We start from the raw sequence: 26778 nt of genomic DNA on the forward strand, positions 1-26778 counted from the left end.
CGGTCAGTCAAAAAGCCAAATATATATTTTTTTAAGTTACTACATAACTTGGAAATGTATTAAACAGTAAGGATAGCAATAGACTTCAAGGAGAACATTGATGGGCTAGTGTAATGGGTAGTCACATAGTAGATGAAATTTAATGCAGAGTGAAGTGATGGATTTTGGAAGGATGAATGAAGAAGGGCAATAAAACCTATATGGTACAATTTTAAAGTAGATGCACAAACAAGAGTTTGCATACACAAAGGTGGCAGAACAAACTGAGAAGGCTATTCAGAAAGCAGACATGGTCCAATATAAATAGAAGCATAGAGCACAAAAGGAAATGATGTCGATACTTCATCAATCACTGGTTCGGCCTCAGTTGAGGATTGTGTCCATTTTAGGCACCTCACTTCAGTACAGATGTCAAGGCCTTAGAGAAGGTTTCTGGTACGTATCAGGGGTGTAAGATTCCTGTTGTGTGGAGAGCTTAGAGAAACTGGGCTCATTCTCCTTTCATGGAGAGATTTAAAGGCGTATTTCATAGAAGAGTTCAAAATCATGACTGATGTTAGAATGGATGAAGTCAACATAGGTTTATGGCAAAACAGCCAGAGTCAACATGATGGGGAAAACAATTAGGCAGCAAGTTATAATATGAATGTACTAAATTGTGCAGGTGAGGGATAGGGCAGGGAAGTTAGTGGTGGCGCTGGATCTGATTAACAAGGTTTTTTAGGAATTTTATGAGAGATTGTACAGGGCAGAGCCACCCGTGGGCGATCGTGAGATGCAGGAATTTCTAGATGGGTTGGAGTACCCGAGGTTAGGGGAGGGGGTCAGGGCTACATTAGAAGGAGCGATAGTGGAGAAGGAGATAAAGGATGCGATTGGGAGGATGCAGTGGGGGAAGGTGGCAGGGCAGGATGGGTTTCCGGTGGAATATTATAAAAAAATCAAGGCTAAGCTGGCACCCCAGATGGTGGGGATGTTTGAAGAGGCGATAGGGAAGAGGGTGTTGCCACAAACCTTGGGGCACGCATCGATTTCCCTGTGGCTAAAAAAAGATAAGGATCTGAAGGAGTGTGGGTCGTATAGGCCCAGATCACTTCTGAATGTGGACGCAAAAGTATTGGTGAAGGTACTGGCGGGTAGGCTGGAGGAGTACCTCCAAAGTTGATGGGTGAAGATCAGACGGGGTTCGTGAGAGGGAGGCAGCTCTTTTCAAACATTAGAAGGGTATTGAACGTCATTATGGTACCGGCAGAGAGTCTTCCGAACCTGATGTATTACTACTGGGCGGCGAATGTGGAGAAGGTGCGGAGCTGCGTCAGAGGGGTTGATTCGCAGTGGGTCAGAATGGAGGAGAGTTTGTGCAGGGGGTTGGGATTGAAAGCACTAGCAACAGCGCCGCTCCCGATAGCCCCGGGGAAGCACTCAGGGAGTCCAGTAATATTAGCTTCATTGAGAATTTGGGGGCAGTTTCGGCAACACTTCGGGTTGGGGGCAGGGTCAAGGGAAATGCCGATTCGGGGGAACCACAGATTTGAGCCAGGGAGGTGGGATGGAAATTTTCTGAAATGGGAGGAGAAGGGGATTAAGACACTGAAAGATTTGTTTCTATGGGGTCGGTTTGCAGGATTGAAGGAGCTGGAAGCGAAGTATGGCTGGAGCAGGGGGAAATGTTCAGATACATGCAGGCTCCAGATTTCGCCAGAAAGGAGATGCAGAACTTCCTGAGGGGAAGGCAGGGGGACTGCAGAAGGGGTTAGTGTCAGCGGTCTACGGAGCTATTTTGAAGGATGAGAAGGCACCACTGGAAGGGATCAAAGCAAAGTGGGAGGAAGAGTTGAGAGGGAGGAGGGGTTCTGGTGTGAGGTGCTCCGGAGAGTGAATGCCTCCACCTCGTATGCAAGGTTGGGGCTGATACAGCTGAAGGTGGTATACAGAGCACACCTCACAAGGGCGAAGATGAGCCGATTCTTTGAAGGAGTAGAAGATGTGTGTGAACGATGCGGGGGGGTGGTGGCACTAATCACGTCCACATGTTTTGGCCCTGTCCAAAGCTAAAGGATTACTGGAAGGAGGTTTGTAAGGGGGGGGGGGGGGGGGGAGATGGGTGTTAATGGTGGCCATGGGTGATTCCTGATTCCTTTTTGTCAGTTCTTTATGTGAACATATGGGCGAATGTTTTGGGTTTGGTGGGAGGGTGGGATCGGTGTTATTGATATGGGGATTGACATATTTGTTACTGATTACTGTTTATTAATGATTATTGTTTATTGTTGGTGGGTGTACATTTGGGAGAAAATGCAAAAAAAGGAGAATAAATAAATATATATTTTTAAATAATATGAATGTACTGCCTGAAGGGGTAGTGAAACAGATTTGATAATCTTCCAGTAGTTATTCAATTTTCTTTTTTTTTTAAATGGAGAAGGATCACATGAGTGGACCTAATTAGGTAACTCTTTCAAAGGGCCTGGAAAGATACAATGGGCCGAAAGGTCTCCTTCTGTGAGGTCAGAGTAAAGGTCAAAACGCAGCAGATTAAATAAAGCACAAACAAAACAAAGCAAATAAAGAGGGAAAACCGCTTTCAAGATTATTTTTTTCTCAAATTCAGAACTTTTTAATTCATTATTTTTCACTGTCCAATGCAGATCCAAGTATTGATTATTTATGCAACAGATAAAATGTTACCAATGGAAACATTTTTACACTGTCACAATATAAAAATTTAGTAAACAAAAGGATTTAATATTACCAATTTTGAATAAACCAATGAAACAATTGTGGCTGGCACAGAGAAAAGTGGAAATTTGAGTTGCCGCAATCTCGAGTTATACAAAGAGGTTTACACAGTGATCATAAGCAAACAAGCCATGACCTTTCAGTCATACAAAAGGCGTAGAAAGTGATAAAATGGTTGCTTATCTGAATCACTCAACAATGACAAAATAATTATCGAAGAACCAATAGAAAATCAGTGAACAATATCCCAACACAAGTGGAAAGAAAAATGGGATAAAATTAAATATGGGAAAATAAATAAATACATTGCATTTTACCCATCTGGGATTTTTCTGTTAGAATGGGTTAGCGACAGATCTGAGATTAAATAAAACAAACTCTCAAAGACACTACAAGGGCAAAATTTCAACGTGGGTCAATGGCCTCCTTCTCTGCCATAAACATTCCATGCTATAAACTTTATGATTTGATTACCTCTCCACAGATGGATTTTAGTTATATCAGTATCATGTTCACTTTAAACGGGTTCCTGCTGATTGGCTGCAGACTGCAGCTTGAATTGTACATTCCCTCTTGATTAGAGTATCTAGTGGGATTGGAATTCTGCTTTACACATTGGTGCATCTCTGATCAAGCTTTGGTATCATTTACATTTTGATGTACATCGGGAACATTTTTTAAAAATCATTCAAGGGATGTGGGAGTTACTGGCTAGGCCAACATTTATTGCCCATCCCTAATTGCCCTTACGAAGGTGGCCAAGAGCTGCCTTCTTGAATGGTCACAGTTCATGTGGTGTAGGTACACCCACAGTGCTGTTAGATAGGGAGTTCCAGTATTTTCAACCAGAAGCAGTGAAGGGATGATAATATATTTCCAAGTCAAGGTGGTGAGTGGCTTGGAGGTGGTGGTGTTCCCATGTATCTACTGCCATTGTCCTTCTAGATAGTGATTATGGGTTTGGAAGCTGTCGTCCAAGGCACATAGAGAGGAATAGGCTATTCGGCCCTTGGAGCCTGCTTCAGCATTTGATAACACCGTGGCTGATCTGCATGTAGCCTCAACTCTAATTTCCTGTCCACTCTCTCAACCCTTTTTTCTAACTCAGACTTAAAAAGATTCCAACAGGGAGGCGTGGCAAAATTAATGCAAATATTGAAGCAGATCTTTTGAGGCTTTCCATAATGGGAGCGCACAGGCCATCCCCATGGTCTCAACAAGGTGCCTTTTTTAATTTTGCTGATTTATCTGTGCCTTTTATAATACCATAGTATGGTATTATAATGCTCATTTTGCCCAAACACTTTCAAAAATTTCCTCAACTCCTCATCTGACCCCAGAAAGCTGGATGTCTGAACCTGTCAACATTTGCATCCAGGATTCAAATATGCAAACACTGAAAATGTTGGAGTGTATTGCCCTCATTCACATTTTTTTTTACATATATTTGCATACAAATCAGTGGATTCCCGGTTGTGCAACACACACACCCACTAGGAAATAGCTGGAGCCACACAGGTGCGGAGACGTGATGAAACCCATTCCTAAACAATTTTTTGTCCCAGATCCCAGATAAATTGACTAGATTTAGAGCTAAATTAGACCGCTATATGGGTCAGAGTCATCAAAAGCTCTTATCTATGCAAATTGAGTCTTTTAGTTCCTCATATCCTTAATTAAATTTGAGAAAGTATACAAGAATGGGGTCAACGTTAAAGAATGGAAGCTTACTTGCCCTGTTGTTGAACAAGTCAGAATAGATCACAGTTCAGTCAACTGATAACAAATAATTTGAATCACCAGCTTGTGATCTTCTTATAGCTACAATAGGTTAGGTTTTCTGACACAATAAACCTTTGAGGAGACAGGAACTGTGACTGGTTCAACAGGAAGTCTAATTTACTGAGCTCCAGCTCTGCTTTGTCTTGGGCATGAATGAATAGCTACAGGTAGGCTTCTTCTTTTCAGGCAATGAAGCAGATGATGGTGCAATCAGATGGCAGTTCCATGTCGAATGTAGAAGCTAAATATTGCACATGCAGGTTAGTGTATGTCCCACTTAACCTTTTGTGAAGATAGTTGCAATCTGCCATACAGCAATTGGGCAAATCATTGCAGGAAATATGCCAGCCTATATTCACAGGACTGCTTTCTCCTCAGCACTGAACATAGAACATACAGTGCAGAAGTAGGCCATCGGCCCATCGGGTCTGCACCGACCCACTTAAGCCCTCACTTCCACCCTGTCCCCATAACCCAATAACCCCTCCTAACCTTTTTTGGTCACTGAGGGCAATTTATCATGGCCAATCCACCTAACCTGCACGTCATTGGACTGTGGGAGGAAACCGGAGCACCTGGAGGAAACCCACGCAGACATGGGGAGAACGTGCAGACTCCGCACAGACAGTGACCCAGTGGGGAATCGAATCTGGGACCCTGGTGCTGTGAAGCCACAGTGCTAGCCACCTGTGCTATCGTGCTGCCCAAGAGAGCCCACTGGGCTGGTTTCTCTCTAGCCTGACTGCCCGTCTTTGTGGTCTCCATCAAATAATGGCGGGCAGGGGAGACACAGCCAGAACAAATGCATAGGGGTGCGCTTCTGACTGTCGTCCTCTTTGTGCACTTGTGTAGACTTAGATAATGATGAAATAGAGCTTTTTGTAGCTTAATACTGGTAAGATTGAATCTATCCGGAGTGAGACTCATACAGAGTGGAGGATTGAAACTTGGTAATTTGGTGCAGTGAGGTAATTCGGTGCAGAGTGTGAGGAGGTGCTCTTTAACCCTGGTAAGAGACTGGTAGTCTCTATTTTTCTTTTCATTGTCTAATTTATTTATTTTATTTTGAAATTGTAGTTGTTTAAGTTTACCAAGGGTTTAAGACATGGCAGGAGATCCCAGACCCGTGTCATGCTCCTCGTGTGCGATGTGGGAGCTCAGGGACACGTCCACTGTCCCTGGCTCCTTCACGTGCAAGAAGTGTGTTCAGTTGCAGCTCTTGTTAGACCGCTTGACGGCTCTGGAGCTGCGGATGGACTCACTTTGGAGCATCCGCGATGCTGAGGAGGTCGTGGATAGCACGTTTAGCGAGTTGGTCACACCGCAGGTGAAGGTTACTGAGGGAGATAGAAAATGGGTGACCAAAAGAAAGAGCAAGAGTAGGAAGGCAGTGCAGGTGTCCCCTGCGGTCATCTCCCTGCAAAACAGATATACCGCTTTGGATACTGTTGAGGACGATGGCTCACCAGGGGAAGGCAGCAGCAGCCAGGTTCATGGCACCGTGGCTGGCTCTGCTGCACAGCAGGGCAGGAAGAAAAATGGCAGGGCGATAGTGATAGGGGACTCGATCGTAAGGGGAATAGACAGGCGGTTCTGTGGACGCAATCGAGACTCCAGGATGGTTTGTTGCCTCCCTGGTGCAAGGGTCAAGGATGTCTCGGAGCGGCTGCAGGACATTCTGGGGGGGGGGGGGGGGGGGGGGGGGGGGGGGGGGGGGAGGGTGAACAGCCAGCTGTCGTGGTGCACATAGGCACCAACGATATAGGTAAAAACGGGATGAGGTCCTACAAGCGGAATTCAGGGAGTTAGGAGTTAAAATAAAAAGTAGGACCTCAAAGGTAGTAATCTCAGGATTGCTACCAGTGCCACGAGCTAGTCAGAGTAGGAATGTCAGGATAGATAGGATGAATGCGTGGCTCGAGAGATGGTGCAAGAGGGAGGGATTCAAATTCCTGGGGCATTGGGACCGGTTCTGGGGGAGGTGGGACCAGTACAAACCGGACGGTCTGCACTTGGGCAGGACTGGAACCGATGTCCTAGGGTTTTCTAGAGCTGTTGGGGAGGGTTTAAACTAATGTGGCAGGGGGATGGGAACCAATGCTGGAAGTTGGAAGGTAGCAAAACAGGGACAGAAACAAAAGGAAGTAAGGGGAAAAGTGCAAGGCAGAGAAGACATAGTCAGAAATCCGTAAGGGCGACAGTACAAGGTACAGTGACTGAGGGGAGCACAGTGAATAGGCCCAGTAATAACAAAAGGAATAAAACTGGAGATGTTAAGATTCAAAACAGAGGTAAAAAAACCAACGTAAGTGTACTTTACCTGAGTGCTCGTAGTATTCGGAATAAAGTAAATGAGTTGGTGGCACAAATCATCGTGAATGACTATGATTTAGTGGCCACTACTGAAACATGGTTAAAGGATGGTCACGACTGGGAGTTAAATATCCGAGGGTATCAAACTATTCGGAAGGACAGAGTGGATGGTAAGGGAGGTGGTGTTGCTCTGTTATTTAAGGATGACATCCGGGCAATAGTAAGGGATGACATCGGTGCTATGGAGGATAAGGTTGAATCTATTTGGGTAGAAATCAGGAATAGTAAGGCGAAAAAGTCACTGATAGGAGTAGTCTATCGGCCACCAAATAGTAACGATATGGTGGGGCAGGCAATAAACAAAGAAATAACTGATGCATGTAGAAATGGTACAGCAGTTATCATGGGGGATTTTAATCTACATGTCGATTGGTTTTAACCAGGTCGGTCAAGGCAACCGTGAGGAGGAGTTTATAGAATGTATCCGCGATAGTTTCCTAGAACAGTATGTAATGGAACCTACGAGGGAACAAGCGGTCCTAGATCTTGTCCTGTGTAATGAGACAGGATTGATTCATGATCTCATAGTTAGGGATCCTCTCGGAAGGAGCGATCACAATATGGTGGAATTTAAAATACAGATGGAGGGTGAGAAAGTAAAATCAAATACTAGTGTTTTGTGTTTAAAGAAAAGGAGATTACAAGGGGATGAGAGAAGAACTAGCTAAGGTAGACTGGGAGCTAAGACTTTATGGTGGAACAGTTGAGGAACAGTGGAGAACATTCCAAGCGATTTTTCACAGTGCTCAGCAAAGGTTTATACCAACAAAAAGGAAGGACGGAAGAAAGAGGGAAAATCGACCGTGGATATCTAAGGAAATAAGGGAGAGTATCAAATTGAAGGAAAAAGCATATAAAGTGGCAAAGATTGCTGGGAGATTAGAGGACTGGGAAATCTTTAGGGGGAAACAGAAAGCTACTAAAAAGCTATAAAGAAGAGCAAGATAGAGTATGAGAGTAAACTTGCTCAGAATATAAAAACAGACAGTAAAAGTTTTTACAAATATATAAGACAAAAAAGAGTGGCTAAGGTAAATATTGGTCCTTTAGAGGATGAGAAGGGAGTTTTAATAATGGGAAATGAGGAAATGGCTGAGGAACTGAACAGGTTTTTTGGGTCGGTCTTCACAGTGGAAGACACAAATAACATGCCAGCGACTGATAGAAATGAGGCTGTGACAGGTGAGGACCTTGAGAGGATTGTTATCACTAAGGAGGGAGTGATGGGCAAGCTAATGGGGCTAAAGGTAGACAAGTCTCCTGGCCCTGATGGAATGCATCCCAGAGTGCTAAACGAGATAGCTAGGGAAATTGCAGATGCACTAGTGATAATTTACCGAAATTCACTAGACTCTGGGGTGGTCCCGGTGGATTGGAAATTAGCAAACGTGACGCCACTGTTTAAAAAAGGAGGTAGGCAGAAAGCAGGAAATTATAGGCCAGTGAGTTTAACTTCGGTAATAGGGAAGATGCTGGAATCTATCATCAAGGAAGGAATTGCGAGGCATCTGGATAGAAATTGTCCCATTGGGCAGACGCAGCATGGGTTCGTAAAAGGCAGGTCGTGCCTAACTAATTTAGTGAAATTTTTTGAGGACATTACCAGTGCAGTAGATAACGGGGAGCCGATGGATGTGGTATATCTGGATTTCCAGAAAGCCTTTGACAAGGTGCCATACAAAAGGTTGCTGCATAAGATAAAGATGCATGGCATTAAGGGTAAAGTAGTAGCATGGATAGAGGATTGGTTAATTAATAGAAAGCAAAGAGTTGGGATAAATGGGTGTTTCTCTGGTTGGCAATCAGTAGCTAGTGGTGTCCCTCAGGGATCCGTGTTGGGCCCACAATTGTTCACAATTTACATAGATGATTTGGAGTTGGGGACCAAGGGCAATGTGTCCAAGTTTGCAGATGACACTAAGATGAGTGGTAAAGCGAAAAGTGCAGAGGATACTGGAAGTCTGCAGAGGGATTTGGATAGGTTAAGTGAATGGGCTCGGGTCTGGCAGATGGAATACAATGTTGACAAATGTGAGGTTATCCATTTTGGTAGGAATAACAGCAAACGGGATTATTATTTAAACGATAAAATATTAAAGCATGCCGCTGTTCAGAGAGACTTGGGTGTGCTAGTGCATGAGTCACAGAAGGTTGGTTTACAAGTGCAACAGGTGATTAAGAAGGCAAATGGAATTTTGTCCTTCATTGCTGGAGGGATGGAGTTTAAGACTAGGGAGGTTATGTTGCAATTGTATAAGGTGTTAGAGAGGCCACACCTGGAGTATTGTGTTCAGTTTTGGTCTCCTTACTTGAGAAAGGACGTACTGGCGCTGGAGGGTGTGCAGAGGAGATTCACTAGGTTCATCCCAGAGCTGAAGGGGTTGGATTATGAGGAGAGGTTGAGTAGACTGGGACTGTACTCGTTGGAATTTAGAAGGATGAGGGGGGATCTTATAGAAACATTTAAAATTATGAAGGGAATAGATAGGATAGATGCGGGCAGGTTGTTTCCACTGGCGGGTGACAGCAGAACTAGGGGGCATAGCCTCAAAATAAGGGGAAGTAGATTTAGAACTGAGTTTAGGAGGAACTTCTTCACCCAAAGGGTTGTGAATCTATGGAATTCCTTGCCCAGTGAAGCAGTTGAGGCTCCTTCATTACATGTTTTTAAGGTAAAGATAGATAGTTTTTTGAAGAATAAAGGGATTAAGGGTTATGGTGTTCGGGCCGGAAAGTGGAGCTGAGTCCACAAAAGATCAGCCATGATCTAATTGAATGGCGGAGCAGGCTCGAGGGGCCAGATGGCCTACTCCTGCTCCTAGTTCTTATGTTCTTATCTTATTTAATATCCACTAGAATCATTGGGCCTTAACTTGCAGATGAGGTCCAAAATGCAGCAGACTATTTAGGGGTTAAATAACTAAAAGACTGATGGCAGCAGACTCAGACGGATATGCCCACAACTCGGGTTGCCTTGTCCCATTCAGACTTAACGTCCTTAGTAGGAATACAGAGGTTGATCCACTCACAATCCGTTGTCATTCAGCACAACCTTGTTGACCAGCCATCATCCCATCCCAGAGTCTGATGACCTCTTTGTCGGTCATTGGAAGGTTAATTATATATAAATGGGATAGCTCTGTTCCTTTGTATAACAAGAATATATTCAAGTCTGACCACCTCTTTGTTTGAGAAGCTGAGGGGAGCTTACAGCAGAGAATTGCTTTGTAGATACAAGTATCATCGTTCTCTGTCTCTGTCAGTTGAATGAGAGCTGTATGTTTACTGGACATGTTGTCTAACGGGAAAGTGTGTGTTAAGGTCAAGAAACTACATGTAATCTGTTGGTGGCAGAGTTAAATTTAAGAGTTTAAATATTGTTTTCTTTTCTTTTGTTTTGATAAAGTTTGGTTATAAAATAACCAAGCCCTATTTCTTATATTATCATTCCCGGAACAAATAGATCTTTCTGCACTGTCTTAAAACTTTAAAAAGTTATGTGTTTGGTTCAATCTCTTAGCTATTGCTGAGGGCTGACCAGGCATCCATATCAAATATGGTGCTCATGGGTGGGATATTCTTGCATTTAATTCCTTGTATAGCTTGGGTTATCGAACTAAAAGACAGTGAGTGTATGTGGATCAATTGCATTCTTTCAGAGTTTGAAATATTGAATTGGGAGTGACTGCAAATAACCCTTGCAGTTGCGAAAGATGGCCTGCGGATGGAAGAAATCAGTCAGGAGGATCTAAAAATGTAATCTAAAGAAAAGCTTGAGTTTGGCAGAGACACAGCAGTTAGCCCTGCCAAAAGGAGCAAAGAAAGCAGAGAAAATACAAGCTATAGCTGAATATTTACTCTTACCAAACATAGAATCGTAGAATCCCTACAGTGCAGAAGGAGCCCATTTAGCCCATCGAGTGTGCACTGACCTACCGCAAGAGCACCCTAACTAGGCCCAATCTTCTTCCCTAGCCCCGTAACACCACCTAACCTTTAGATACTAAAAGGCAATTCAGCATGGCCAATCCACCCAACCAGCACATCTTTTGGACATTCTAACCCATTAGAATTAGCTTGAATCTAAGTAAAATTAAAACTGAGAGAAATGGAGATGACAAATGAACCCAAACAAAAAGGGAAATGGAAAGGGAAAGACCAACAAAGGAAGATAGAGGAAGATTGGCCATGGAAAAAACAAAGGACAGAGAGAGAGAATTTGAACTTCAGAAACTGGCAATGCAAGGAGAACAACTTAAAAGTGTTTGCCCCCCCCCCCCCCCCCCCCCCAACCCCCCCCCCCCCCCCCCCAACCCCCCCCCCCCCCCCCCCCCCCCCCCAACCCCCCCCCCCCCCCCCCCCCCCCCCCCCACCACCTTCACCCCCACCCACCCCCCACCAAGTCAAATGTTTAGTAGGGATATGTTTCAATATACACATCCTTGCCAAGATTCGATGAGAACAATATTGAAGCGTACTTTATATCTTCTGAGGAAATAGCTAACAATTGAATTGGCCAGAAGGCCACATGGGAGGTATTGGTTCAAACAAAACTGGTAAGCAAAGCTATTGATGCATCTGCCTGACTATTAGAGCAGGTATCTGGGGATTATGATGTGGTGAAGAAAACCATATTAAGTTCCTCCGGTTCCCTCCCACAGTCCAAAGATGCGCAGGTTCGGTGGATTGGCCATGATAAATTACCCTTAGTGTCCCAAAAGGTTAGGTGGGGTTACTGGGTTACAGGAATAAGGTGGAGGTGTGGGCTTAAGTAGGGTGCTCTTTCCAAGAGCCAGTGCAGACTCGATGGGCCGAATTGCCTCCTTCTGCACTGTAAATTCTATGATTCTAAGAACTTAAGTTACAGACATAGACATAGTACATACAGTGCAGAAGGAGGCTATTCGGCCCATCGAGTTGCACCGACCCACTTAAGCCCTCCCCTTCCACCCTCTTCCCCGAACCCAATAACTCCTCCCAACCTTTTTGGACACTAAGGACAATTTAGCATGGCCAATCCACCTAACCTGCACGTCTTTGGACTGTGGGAGGAAACTGAAGCACCCGGAGGAAACCCACGCACACACGGGGAGAACGTGCAGACTCCACACAGACAGTGACCCAGCAGGGAATCAAACCTGGGACCCTGACGCTGTTAAGCCATAGTGCTAACCACCAGCTACCATGCTGCTCCTAAGTTGTCTCACCTTTTCAAAGAAAGCATCGTCCGTGGTGGAAAACGGAATATGGAGGCTGAAGAGTTAGTAGAAATTTAGCCAAAAGAGTCAGAAAACTTTTCAACATGCAAAGACTGGTGTTTGACACTGTCCAAACATCAGCTGCTACCAATTATTTTGACTATCCTCAACAGACAGCAAAAGCAGGACACAAAACCACTGATAAATGTAATCACCAATCTGTCATACGATCAAGTAAACAAAAGTTCTGCTGGTAAAGTCAGACAACTGCATATAACTGAATTATTGATTAGGTTTTGTTGAGTGAAAGTATGGAAACTGTTACCGAGCCCAATTTTAGGTCTGATAATACTACGGCCACTTGGACAGAACTAATGCAAAAATTTTCAAAAGAAAAGGTGATCGCTGATGCCCTACCAAGGCCGTGACATGGGAAAAGACTACAACGGACTGCACTCATGGGATGTTTGCTTGTTTAAACTGAAAAATATATATAAATACCATATAGAATGTAAACTACTGTCGAGAATTGAAAAGGGTTCAGAAAATGAAGTCATCTGTGTATATTGATGGTTCTTTTGTTTAAAAAGGGAGTTATTAGGAACTTAGCTCCAGAAATGGAGTCCAAACTGTGGCAGGCAATTTAAGGGTTAAACAGGTGAAAACAATGCTGCCAGTAGGCTCAGAGGGATATGCCCACAGTCTGAGTTACCTTGTCCCATTTCGATTTAACCTCATTAGTGCCAATTTCGGGACAACTTCATTTGACCAGCCTTCATCCCATCCCAGTATCTGATGACCGATTTGTCCGTCAATGACAGGTTGATTGCATATGAATGGCATACCTCTGTTCTTTTGTATTAACAGGAGTGGGCAAACAGCCAAGATAACGAAAATGGATTCAAGTCAGATCATCAGGGGAGAATCTTTGATTGAGGAGCTGGGTTGAGCAGATGGAGAACTAAGAGAGAGAGAGAAAGAGAGCTGAGAGAGAAAGAGAGAGAGAGAGAGAGAAAGAGAGCTGAGAGCGAGAGAGATCTGAGAGAGAGAGAGAGAGAGGGAGAGAGAGATCTGAGAGAGGGAGAGAGAGATCAGAGAGAGAGAGAGAGAGAGAGAGATCTGAGAGAGAGAGGAGGACGAGATTCGAGAGAGAGAGAGATCTGAAGAGAGGAGAGGAGAGAGATCTGAAAGAGAGACGAGAGAGAGACTTCTGAAAGAGAGAGAGAGAGAGAGTCTGAAAGAATACTGAGAGAGAGAGCTCTGAAAGAGAGAGAGAGAGATCTGAAAGAGATGAGAGAGAGATCTGAAAGAGGAGATGAAGAGAGATCTGAAGGAGAGCAGAGAGAGATCTGAAGAGAGTGGAGAGAGAGAGATCTGAAGACGGAGAGAGAGAGATCTGAAAGAGAGAAGAGAATCTGAAGAGAGAGAGAGAGATCTGAAAGAGAGAGAGATCTGAAAGAGAGAGATCTGAAAGAGAGAGATCTGAAAGAGAGAGAGAGAGAGATCTGAAAGAGAGAGATCTGAAAGAGAGAGAGAGAGAGAGATCTGAAAGAGAGAGAGAGAGCTGAGAGAGAGAGCGCTGAGAGAGAGAGCGCTGAGAGAGAGCGCTGAGAGAGAGCGCTGAGAGAGAGAGCGCTGAGAGAGAGAGCGCTGAGAGAGAGAGCAGTGAGAGAGAGAACTGAGAGAGAGAGAGCTGAGAGAGAGAGAGCTGAGAGAGAGAGAGCTGAGAGAGAGAGGAGAGAGAGAGCTGAGAGAGAGCGAGCTGAGAGAGAGAGCTGAGAGAGAGGGGCAGAGAGCGCGAGGGGCAGAGAGCGCGAGGGGCAGAGAGCGCGAGGGGCAGAGAGCGCGAGGGGCAGAGAGCGCGAGGGGCATAGAGCGCGAGGGGCATAGAGCGCGAGGGGCATAGAGCGCGAGGGAGAGAGAGCGAGGGGCAGAGAGCGGAGGGGCATAGAGCGCGAGGGGCGAGAGCGCGAGGAGCAGAGAGCGCGAGGGGCAGAGAGCGCGAGGAGCAGAGAGCGCGAGGAGCAGAGAGCGCGAGGAGCAGAGAGCGCGAGGAGCAGAGAGCGCGAGGAGCAGAGAGCGCGAGGAGGAGCAGAGAGCGCGAGGAGCAGAGAGCGAGAGGAGCAGAGAGCGCGAGGAGCAGAGAGCGCGAGGAGCAGAGGAGCGCGAGGAGCAGAGAGCGCGAGGAGCAGAGAGCGCGAGGAGCAGAGAGCGCGAGGAGCAGAGAGCGCGAGGAGCAGAGAGCGAGAGGAGCAGAGAGCGCGAGGAGCAGAGGAGCGCGAGGAGCAGAGAGCGCGAGGAGCAGAGAGCGCGAGGAGCAGATGAGCGCGAGGAGCAGAGAGCGCGAGGAGCAGAGAGCGCGAGGAGCAGAGAGCGCGAGGAGCAGAGAGCGCGAGGAGCAGAGAGCGCGAGGAGCAGAGAGCGCGAGGAGCAGAGAGCGCGAGGAGCAGAGAGCGCGAGGAGCAGAGAGCGCGAGGAGCAGAGAGCGCGAGGAGCAGAGAGCGCGAGGAGCAGAGAGCGCGAGGAGCAGAGAGCGCGAGGAGCAGAGAGCGCGAGGAGCAGAGAGCGCGAGGAGAGAGGAGCGCGAGGAGCAGAGAGCGCGAGGAGCAGAGAGCGCGAGGAGCAGAGAGCGCGAGGAGCAGAGAGCGCGAGGAGCAGAGAGCGCGAGGAGCAGGAGAGCGCGAGGAGCAGAGCGCGCGAGGAGCAGAGCGCGCGAGGAGCAGAGCGCGCGAGGAGCAGAGCGCGCGAGGAGCAGAGCGCGCGAGGAGCAGAGCGCGCGAGGAGCAGAGCGCGCGAGGAGCAGAGAGCGCGAGGAGCAGAGAGCGCGAGGAGCAGAGCGCGCGAGGAGCAGAGAGCGCGAGGAGCAGAGCGCGCGAGGAGCAGAGAGCGCGAGGAGCAGAGAGCGCGAGGAGCAGAGAGCGCGAGGAGCAGAGAGCGCGAGGAGCAGAGAGGGCGAGGAGCAGAGGAGGCGAGGAGCAGAGAGCGCGAGGAGCAGAGAGCGCGGGGAGCAGAGAGCGCGAGGAGCAGAGAGCGCGAGTAGCAGAGAGCGCGAGGAGCAGAGAGCGCGAGGAGCAGAGAGCGCGAGGAGCAGAAGGGGCTGGCCCTGACAGGAGGCGGGGCAGCCTTAAATAGGAGTCAGGCAGGCAACCTCAGTAGAATTGAGTAGGTTGCTGGGAGCAGAGGCTGACTGGGCGCAAGGCCAGCCTTGGGGCTCCAGCACTGTATCCAAAAATAAAAAATGAAAACGTCCCCACTACATTAATGCCAAACCATGCCGATTTATACCATGTTCTCACTCTACTTGGCCCATACTTTCCTTGACGAATCATGCCACTGCATGCCCTGTACTCTCGCCCCATGGACCATCAGATTCTCCCTGCCAACCTATGCCTCTGCACCCACATCCTATTTTCCCTCATACTTTCTATGACAACCTAATCACTGTCTCCACCACCTATGGCTCTTTATAACCTTTATGCCAGCTTAAGCGTCAACCCATTCTCCCGGCCACCATCCTTTGCCCTGACACCAGCATGAGAAATTACCTAGTATCATTTATTTAGAACATGTGCATTTACATAAGAACATAAGAACTAGGAGCAGGAGTAGGCCATCTGGCCCCTCGAGCCTGCTCCGCCATTCAATCAGATCATGGCTGATCTTTTGTGGACTCAGCTCCACTTTCCAGCCCGAACACCATAACCCTTAATCCCTTTATTCTTCAAAAAACTATCTATCTTTACCTGAAAAACATTTAATGAGGGAGCCTCAACTGCTTCACTGGGCAAGGAATTCCATAGATTCACAACCCTTTGGGTGAAGAAGTTCCTCCTAAACTCAGTCCTAAATCTACTTCCCCTTATTTTGAGGCTATGTCCCCTAGTTCTGCTTTCACCCGTCAGTGGAAACAACCTGCTCGCATCTATCCTATCTATTCCCTTCATAATTTTAAATGTTTCTATAAGATCCCCCCCTCATCCTTCTAAATTCCAACGAGTACAGTCCCAGTCTACTCAACCTCTCCTCGTAATCCAACCCCTTCAGCTCTGGGATTAACATAGTGAATCTCCTCTGCACACCCTCCAGTGCCAGTACGTCCTTTCTCAAGTAAGGAGACCAAAACTGAACACAATACTCCAGGTGTGGCCTCGCTAACACCTTATACAATTGAAACATAACCTCCCTAGTCTTAAACTCCATCCCTCTAGCAATGAAGGACAAAATTCCATTTGCCTTCTTAATCACCTGTTGCACCTGTGAACCAACTTTCTGTGACTCATGCACTAGCACACCCAGGTCTCTCTGCACAGCGGCATGCTTTACTATTTTATCGTTTAAATAATAATCCCGTTTGCTGTTATTACTACCAAAATGGATAACCTCACATTTGTCAACATTGTATTCCATCTGCCAGACCCTAGCCCATTCACTTAACCTATCCAAATCCCTCTGCAGACGTCCAGTATCCTCTGCACTTTTCGCTTTACCACTCATCTTAGTGTCATCTGCAAACTTGGACACATTGCTCTTGGTCCCCAACTCCAAATCATCTATGTAAATTGTGAACAATTGTGGGCCAAACACAAATCCCTGAGGGACACCACTAGCTACTGATTGCCAACCAGAGAAACACCCATTAATCCCCACTCTTTGCTTTCTCTTAATTAACCAATCCTCTATCCATGCTACTACTTTACCCTTAATGCCATGCATCTTTATCTTATGCAACAACCTGTAGGGTTAATGACTACAGTATAGTGTACGACAACCACTAGATGGCAGCACTAGATTGGGATAGGGTGGAAGCGAGCGCTTAAGTGGGTCGGTGCAGACTCGATGGACTGAATGGCCTCCTTCTGCACTGTATGTTCTATGTTCTATGTATATATGTGGACTCAAAGGATCTTGGGTCTCTTCGAACCAGGAGTGATTGGACAGTAGAGTGTTAGAGAGATATAGCATAGTTAGCACATGTAGTTAAATATAGTTACTACTTATTCTGAATTACTTTATCACCAGTTATAGTTCTTTAAGAGTGAACAAATGCAACTCAACATCATTTAATTCGTTATTAAATTAAACCTATTTGCTTTAAGTTGAAGATTGGTAGTTACTTTTGAATCTAACCATCAGACCATTCTGGAAGTGTAAAACAAAGAGCAACGACATATTACAAACTAGTAATTTAACAATGGTTATGTCAACAGAGTGAAACAACAAGCAATCACTTTTTTTAACACTTCAGACAGTATTTTCTCAGATTTAAAGGCCGAAATTTTTAAAACCGCATCAGTTTGTCAGGTGTTTCTGGTAGTTTTGACAGTTGATTTTGACAGGTCAATTGACAGTTCTTCACTCTTTATGCACATTTGCCACTTTTAACAATTACAAAACTCAACTGGCCTCTACCAAAGATGGGAGGCGATCAAAAGGAGTACCTTATCTATCCAAACAAATCAACAAAGTTCTTACCTGGGTCCAATCTGCGCACTTATGGGTTTCACATTCCTGGCCGACCAAAATCCCACTTCAGTTGTGGCAGCCAATGAGCTTCCTCCATAGAATGTGCATAAAAGGCCCCAATTCCATGCCCACAAAATTGGGAATTGCCTTGTTCGGGGCTGGTGCTTAGGATGTTCAGGCATTTCCACTATTTTCACCACAACGGAGAGCATCATGACAGAAATCATGACCTTGGTGTCAAATTTGGTTTTACAAGAAGCCTGTGATGTCCCTTGGGGCATTGTATGTTAAAACAACTTTATAAATTCAAATGTTACTGTTGCTGAGATATCAAAATTCCAATTTCACCTCCAATACAACTAAACCGTTCATTCCTGTTTCCAGCTTCTCCAAACTCAATTCCATCTGTGCAATCCTTCTGAGCTAATTTCATAAAAATTCCAACTCATCCACTTGTAGCTCTATCCTCTGTCTCACCAGGTTCCCATCACTCTTCACCTTTTTTTTCCCACCAACTCCATTAGGTTTTAACTTGCTCAAGTCTAACCTTCAACTATGGTCATGTTGTTACATTAAAAACAGCACCACACCACAACAGCGACTACAATTCCAAAGTACTTTGCTGACTGCAAAGTGTATTGGAATGAAATGAAGCTATGCAAGGCACTATATCAATGCAAGTCATTCTTTCTTTAAGTGGAACGTTACGATACCTTGGGCTAGTGTGCAGTCAATTCCAGCAACACAAGTGAATTCACCAATAATTCTTGGAAAAATACCCAAAGTCTTTGGCCTTTGGTTGCCCAATAATTAGTCACCAGGTTTGTAAATGTAAATACAATGGGTTTTTGTTATTAAGAAAAGACTGTAATGAAATATGCAGCAAAAACAACTGGTTAACTATTCTCTAATTCCTCATTCCCTGCTTTAACTCCCCCTCCACACCATCTATATATATACACACACACACACACATACATACACACACACACACACACACGATAGAAAAATATAAAGAGGAAGAATGGTGTAAGGAATTGTAGCCATCTGGGATGGCCACATCCCGATAACAAAATGGACACTTTGCAAAGAATGCAGGGAAAATGGACAATACTGAGAAAGCAAGCAGGTGCAAGGTTTGTCTGTTGATTGGAGCTGTAGCTCCCAGACAAGACCGATACTGCAAAACCATTACCATACCAATGAGCCATCTCCGGGGACAATACTTCCTCGTATTACCTCGTTTTAGGTAAACGATACTGAGGCATACACCCCGGCACAAGAGGAGACTAGAACAAAGCAGGCCAATGGCCACCTCGGACCCGCCCAGCAATCAGGACAGCCACCCCTTTATTGGAGGAAATCGATACCGATGATCAAGATATGGTCCAATTAATTGGGACCAAGTTCAAGGCCCGCCAAAAGCACGCAAAGCCCCCTTTGGGTATAAGAAGGAGCCCCCAAGAGAGAATCGCTCTCTTGGCCTTGGATCTCAGCGAGGAGAGACCTGCCTAGCAGCTGCACCAGAACAAGTAAGTCCAAAGTCAACACACGCTACGAGACAGACGCTCCTAGCTACTATTCCGTACCAGCTCGACCCCAGCAGCCTCAGAACCGGACAACGGCCATAGTTCCTCTGACTGAGTGGGCACCCGCAGCTCAGTGTAGGCTTTAGTAGCAGTGAGATTAGTTGGTAGAGTTTTGTGCATGAGTATATTTGACTGCGTGGGCAAATAAATGAGCATTGATTTCGAACTTACTAACTGGTGTTTCGAGTCTTTGATCAGTATTCGGTTTTGAACCTTGTGGCGGTATCGAAAAATACCTGGCGACTCTTGAGCAAACGTAATTAGAATTAAGGAAGGCAATCATATTAACCGCCATGAACAGAGCTAATTAGAGAGAGAACACAACGAGCAACATTTACTGGTGACCTCTGACGGGACTCGATTTAAAGTGGCCTAACCACTCCGAGAGAACCCAAATTGGAATCGATAATCCAATTAGAAACAGAAAAACCACAAGCGTAAGAACAATACGGATCAAGCCTCCGAGATTCGGAAGTATGTTAATGCATGCGTACTAACAGAGATATCAGGTAAACCTGAGAGATTTTGTTGCGTAAAACTGTCGGGAGATTTGTAGGCCGGAAAATAGCGTAAGCTGTACCCTTGTTTACATCACCACTTTATCACCCCCTGTTCCAAATTCAGTAGAGAACCTAGATAGAGAAGATGGCAATGAAGGCAATGGAATGCCTTATGAACCCCCAGGAATTCGAGGTTACAGCGACCAGTAGAGCAGGACAGTGTCCCGTATGGGAAGATGAGATCAGAAAATATCTCAAAGGGAAAGGATGGCCCATTTGGAGTGAATTCTGCACCAATGACGAAACAGGTCCCGGGAGTGTAGGACGTACTTGGTGGGAGAACCTGTCAGAGATCCACAAGAAGAGCTTAGGGAAAGCTCGCAAGCCGATGGCAATCGTGTCCTGCTTGGCACAATTGCAAGGCACAGAGGAGGTCTTTAGGACGCTCCGTAGAGAGATCGAGGAGGGAGAGAGAAATAGTGAGGTAGATGTGAGTGAAGTTGAGAAGGAGAATAAGGAGTTAAGAGAGCAGTTAGCAGTGAGGGACAGAGAGGTGGATGATGCCAAGAAGGCACACCAGTCTTGTCTCACACATTTTAGTAGTTTCCAAACCCAATACGATAAGGCCAACCAGGACACGCAACGTGCGGTCTTGGTAAGACAAGAAATCGAGCAACAAGTTGAGAAATTGCAGAAACAGTGTAATGATTTAAAAGCAGCCCTACAAGCACTCCACACTTCCACGACGGAACAAAGGCAGAACTCCGTAGACCACGCAAAGTGCCAGAAGCAAATTGCAGAATTGCAATCTCTGCTTTCCGTTCAGAACGGATTTCAAAGCACATTTGGACCCCAGTTAGATCAGGAAAACGGCCCCAATTGGCAGGAATTGAATGAAACTGCCCATAGATACGTGCATGGGACATGCACGCAGGAAAAACCCCAGAAAAGGAGAGCACTCCAACCCCCGACTGAACAGGCAGAACATACCCCCATGACCCCTGTCACCACACACCGCAGGGCTGCAGCAGAAGGAGACGCAGATTTCCTTTATACAACCCCGTTAACCGTAACCCAATTACGGGACGCATGTGGAAAAATTACACCATTCCTTCCCTCATCAGACCCCCACCAGTTTTTCGCTAGAGTTAAACAGCAGGCCACCATGTACGGCCTGGATGAGAAGGAGCAAGTGAAGCTCATGGTTTTAAGCCTCGACCCTTCAGTCGTGGCAGCCCTTCCCGACCCACAGAATGTAGGAGGAGGCCCCTCTCAAAGAAATGTACATAGCGATCCTAGATGAAATCGGCTATAACAGAGGAGACCCGGTAGAAGGCCTAAACAAGTGTCGGCAAAGGAGCACCCCACAGCGTTTGCTGGACGCTTGTGGACACAATTCACAGCAGTTTTCAGAGTTAGCCCGTGCCCATTTGACCGCAGATAATATATCCAAATGGACTCGAAGCCTGGCCTCTCATGCAACAGAGGCAGGACAGAGAGCTTACACAAATTATGACCCCTCAGACGAGGCCCACAATGAAAAATGGGTTTTGAAAAGGTTGCCCCGCGCTTGGGAGCAATCAGTCCAAGGCAAAACCGCATTTATAAAGCCTGAGGAAGAGCAGACAGACACGAATCCAGTTAAAGCGCACCAGAACCCCACATGGGTGAATGAGGGCAGGAACAGCCCACCCCAGCCCAAATCCCAAGAATGCTACAATTGTGGACAGCTAGGACACTTTGCATGAGAGTGCAATGCGCCACAAAAGCAGCAGAGAGTCCAACAGACAGGCACCCTAAATAGGAATAGGGCAAAGCCGATCCATAGCGTTAGCGCCCGTTCAGAGAATGCAGACATGAACGGCACCGACTGACGGTGTTCGGGCTCCCCAACTTGGGTCTGCAACACCCTTTGGGACATGTTCGGTCGACCAGTAGTAGTAGGCAAAGTCCGGAGACACCCCTTAGAATTTCTTTGGGACACAGGAGGGTCCCGCACCACACTCAATTCCTCCACGATGTTCCAACGAGACACGTGGCCCACAACAGACGCCATCACACTCAGTGGCTTTACAGGTCATTTACAACAGGGACACATCACAGCCCCTTTAGCAATACAAATAGGTAACATTACAACTAAGCACCATGTAGTTGGCTCTGTTTATGGCGGTTAATATGGTCGCTTTCCTTAATTCTAATTACGTTTGCTCAAGAGTCGCCAGGTATCTTTCGATACCGCCACAAGGTTCAAAAACAAATACTGAACAATTACTGATCACCAAATACACCAGTTAGTAAATTTGAAATCAATGCTCATTTATTTACACACACAGTCAAATATACTCGTGCACAAAACTCCACCAACTAAACAATCACTACTACTAAAGCCTATACTTAGCTTCGGGTGCCCACTCAGTCAGAGGGACAATGGGCATTGTCCGGTTCTGAGGCTGCTGGGGTTGAGCTGGTACGGAATAGTAGCTAGGAGCGTCTGTCTCGTAGCGTGCGTTGACTTTGGACTTATTTGTTCTGGTGCAGTTGCTAGGCAGGTCTCCCCTCGCTGAGAGGCAAGGCCAAGAGAGCGATTCTCTCTTGGGGGCTTCTTCTTAAACCCAAACGGGGCTTAGCACGCTTTTGGGCGGACCTTGAACTTGGTCCCAATTAATTGGGCCGTCTCTTGATCATTGGTATCGATTTCCTCCAATAAAGGGGTGGGTGCCCTGATTGCTGGGCGTGTCCTAGGAGGCCGCTGGCCTGCTTTGTTCTAGTCTCCTCTGGCGCCAGGGTGTCTGCCTTAGTATCGTTTACCTAAAGGTTACTCTTTTGTCCCCGGAGATGGCTCATTAGTATGCTAATGGCTTTGCAGTATCGGTCTTGTTTGGGAGCTACAGCTCGAATCAACAGACAAACCTTGCACCTGCTTGCTTTCTCAGTATTGTCCATTTTCCCTGCATTCTTTGCAATGTGTCCATTTTGTAATCGGGACGTGGCCATCCCAGATGGCAACAGAATTATAAGTAAAAGAAAAAAGAAAGTGTGTTTCAGGTGGTATTTTTAGCAGCCTACTCCTCTTAAAACTTTATTTTAAGTTTGAAGATTTACTGTAGATTCAGTAGTTTCAAAAACACAGCCCTCACAGCCCTTCTGGAGAGAGAGAGAGAGCAAGAGAAATAGCTAGAGAAAAAGAGTAGATTCATTCATTCAGGTTCTCTTCAGCTTCAGAAATCCAGCACACACAAGAGGGTAACTAGAGAAAGGATTGACCTACTCAGATAAAAGAGGGACTTTATGCGTGGAGTCAGAGGAAATGAGTGAGATTCTTAATGAGTACTTTGCATCGGTATTCACCAAGGAGAGGGCCATGACGGATGTTGAGGCTAGGGATGGATGTTTAAATACTCAAGGTCATGTCGGCAGAAGGAAGGGGGAAGTTTTGGGTATTCTAAAAGGCATTAAGGTGGACAAGTCCCCAGGACCGGATGGGATCTATCCCAGGTTACTGAGGGAAACGAGGGACGAAATAGCTGGGGCCTTAACATATACCTTTGCAACATCCTTGAGCACGGGGGAGGTCCTGGAGGACTGGAGAATTGCTAATGTTGTCCCTTTGTTTAAGAAGGGCAGCAGGGATAATCCAGGGAATTATAGACCTGTGAGCTTGATGTCAGTGGTAGGCAAACTGTTGGAGAAGATGCTGAGGGATAAGATCTATTCACATTTGGAAGAAAATAGACTTATCAGTGATAGGCAGCATGGTTTTGTGCAGGGAAGGTCATGTCTTACAAACCTAATAGAATTCTGAGGAAGTGACAAAGTTAATTGATGAGGGAAGGGCTGTAGATGTCATATACATGGACTTCAGTAAGCCGTTTGATGAAGTTTCCCATGGCAGGTTGATGGAAAAAGTGAAGTCGCATGGGGTTCAGGGTGTACTAGCTAGATGGATAAAGAACTGGCTGGGCAACAGGAGACAGAGTAGTGGTGGAAGGGAGTGTCTCAAAATGGAGAAAGGTGACTCGTGGTGCTCCACAGGGATCCGTGCTTGGATCAGTATTGTTTGTGATATACATAAATGATCTGGACGAAGGTATAGGTGGTCTGATGAGCAAGTTTGCAGATGATACTAAGATTAGCGTAGTTGCAGATAGCGAGGAGGACTGTCAGAGAATACAGCAAAATTTAGATAGATTGGAGAGTTGGGCAGAGAAATGGCAGATGGAGTTCAATCCAGACAAATGCGAGGTGATGCATTTTGGAAGATCAAATTCAAGAGCAGACTATATGGTCAATGGAAGAGTCCTGGTGAAAATTGATGTACAGAGAGATCTGGGAGTTCAGGTCCATTGTAGCCCTGAAGGTTGATAGAGTGGTCAAGAAGGCATACAGCATGCTTGCCTTCATCGGACGGGGTATTGAGTACAAGAGTCGGCATGTCATGTTACAGTTGTATCGGACTTTGATTAGGCCACATTTGGATACTGCGTGTAGTTCTGGTCGCCACATTACCAGAAGGATGTGGATGCTTTAGAGAGGGTGCAGAGGAGGTTCACCAGGATGTTGCCTGGTATGGAGGGTGCTAGCTATGAAGAAAGGTTGAGTAGATTAGGATTGTTTTCGTTGGAAAGACGGAGGTTGAGGGGGGGACCTGATTGATGTCTACAAAATTATGAGAGGTATGGACAGGGTGGATAGCAACAAGCTTTTTCCAAGAGTGAGGGTGTCAATTACAGGGGGTCACAATTTCAAGGTGAGAGGGGGAAAGTTTAAGGGAGATGTGAGTGGAAAGTTTTTAACGCAGAGGGTGGTGGGTGCCTGGAACGCTTTGCCAGCGGAGGTGGTAGAGGCGGGCACGATAGCATCATTTAAGATGCATCTGGACAGATATATGAACGGGCGGGGAACAGAGGGAAGTAGATGCTTGGAAAATAGGCGACAGGTTTAGATAAAGGATCTGGATTGGCGCAGGCTGGGAGGGCCAAAGGGCCTGTTCCTGTGCTGTAATTTTCTTTGTTCTTTGTTCACACATCTTGTTCTGGAGGGGGAAAGAAAGCAGGTCCTTGTCTTTCTCTATCTGGGACTCACCTGCCCCCTCAGGTCTCTGAGAACCATCCCATTGGGATAGAATCGAATTCAATCACCACCTGTTACCAGGCAAAGTGCAGCCTTTTGCACAATTTGATAGCCACCAGCCAATCAATCAAACCAAGCCCCACCCCATCTCTGAACGAAACGCCTGAACCTCCTATTCAAAATAGCAGTGTGTTCCCTCCTGTAATTTCTGAATTCCTCATTCTCACTTAAGTTATATGTCTAGTAATCACCCATGGAACAAGAATGATAACGGCAAAATAAAAGAAAGGGGAAACAAGGGGATAAACAAGAAGGACCCTTACAGGAAGTAGTTACAGTTCAACCGCCTGACAATGCAATTTTTTAAAGTGTAGAAGATGACAAACAAATTAAACAGATAATTTATAAAATTGCAATGGTACAGAAACGTTTTGTTCACAGTTCAAAGACTTGTTCATTTCAGTAAGAAATATTAAATACAATGGGAGAATGTCTTAACATATTCACTTCTTTATGATAAAAGTCTTTTTTTAGGTTTTTGCTCAACAGTGATACCAATAAGATGCACTTACTCTGCATACTCAATGATGGCCAATATTAGAGTTGAAACGAAAAACCAATTTAATGCTCAAAATAAACCAGCTGTGTTGGCTTTTACCTGATCTTTCAGCTGCTGAACAGCGCTTTGCAGGTTCAGGATCTGGTTAAAGAGTGGGCTCCGTAGCACAGATCTCAGCAAGCTCAGTCTCTCTTCATTTGTCACATCCCCTCTTTCTCGTAACTTTGCTTGTAACCGTTCTACAGCCTGCAAAGCACGCTGGGCATCTACAAGTACAATTAATTCAGGTGAAAAATTCATCAAAACAATATGAATCTATATTATGCAATGGCAAATACATACAGCAAGCACAGAGGAATACGGTCCACAGATGTAGTCTGATTGGTATCTCACCAATCCTCCAACAAGCTCAATTGCATATTTCGAGGAAATTATATTATTCCTTTGTTTAGATTGTCTGCAAATTTGATTTAAAAGGGATTGCTGACATAGACAAGCTGGCTTGATGGAGTCACTATCCCAAAAATAAGAACAAACAGATGAACACCAATTTAAAAAGAGAAGTCATCCATATTTGGTGATGTGAGGCAAGTGTGGGACTTTTATGCGCCACATGGAATGTTACATATCTGGCAGTTATACATAAAGCAGTTGTACATAAGCAGTTAGCTGGAATGATTAAATCATAGAATAATTCAACACAGAAGGCGGCTACTTGGCCCATTTTGTCTGTGTCGGCTATTTAAGGTAAGGAGAGCACTTCATGCCCCATAAGCTCAGTAATTTCCCTTCAAGCATTTATCCAATGCTTTTTTCAAATGTTATTATTGAATTTGCTTCAAACACTCTTTAAAGCAATGTATTTCAGTTCACAACAACTCCCTGTGCAAATAAAAGGTTCCTCATGTCACCTCTGGCTCTTCTGACCGTCAGCATAAACCTGTGTCCATTGGTTACTGACACTCCTGACTGGAATGAGTTTCTCCTAATCTATTCTCTCCAAATGGTTCATGGTTTTCAACATCTATCATATCTTCCCTTACCGTTCCCTGCTGTTCAGAGAACAACCCGAGCTTCTCCAGTCCCTCAAATAATGGAAGAGCCTCATCACTGGTATCATTCCAGTAATTCTGTTTTGCATCCTCTGCAAGGCCTAGTCCATTTAAGTGTGCCAACCAGAATTGAACACAATATTCCAGCTGAGGCCAAAGGAGTTCTGCATTGATTTTTTGCCAGAATCCCTTTGTTCAAAGACAAAAATCCCATATGTTTTCTGAACACATACTTCTGCTACCTTCCAAGATGTGTGTACAAACGTCCCCAGGTCTCTCTGTTCCTGTTTCTATTAAACCTATACCATTTAGGTTATATTCCTCTCCCCATTCCACATAGCAAAACATATGACACATCTCTATCAATTCATCGGCCATGTGCATGTACAATTCACCAGTCTGATTATGTCCTCCTGAAATCTGTTACTATGCATCTTGTTGCTTATTTCGAAG

The 26778-nt window shown here is 45.6% G+C and overlaps 1 protein-coding gene across 12 annotated transcripts in view; it reads right to left on the bottom strand.

Moving 5' to 3' along the window:
* The window catches only part of LOC119970168 (multiple PDZ domain protein), a 416554-nt gene that overhangs the window by 358207 nt on the left and 31569 nt on the right, over nt 1–26778 (bottom strand). For all 12 annotated transcript variants that reach the window (XM_038804325.1, XM_038804326.1, XM_038804336.1 and 9 more), the window contains exon 3: nt 25373–25539. In XM_038804325.1, coding sequence (XP_038660253.1) covers nt 25373–25539 — 167 coding nt within the window. The remainder of the gene's footprint in view (nt 1–25372; nt 25540–26778) is intronic.

Source organism: Scyliorhinus canicula, chromosome 8 (assembly GCF_902713615.1).
Source record: "Scyliorhinus canicula chromosome 8, sScyCan1.1, whole genome shotgun sequence".
In the NCBI taxonomy this organism is placed as follows: domain Eukaryota; kingdom Metazoa; phylum Chordata; class Chondrichthyes; order Carcharhiniformes; family Scyliorhinidae; genus Scyliorhinus; species Scyliorhinus canicula.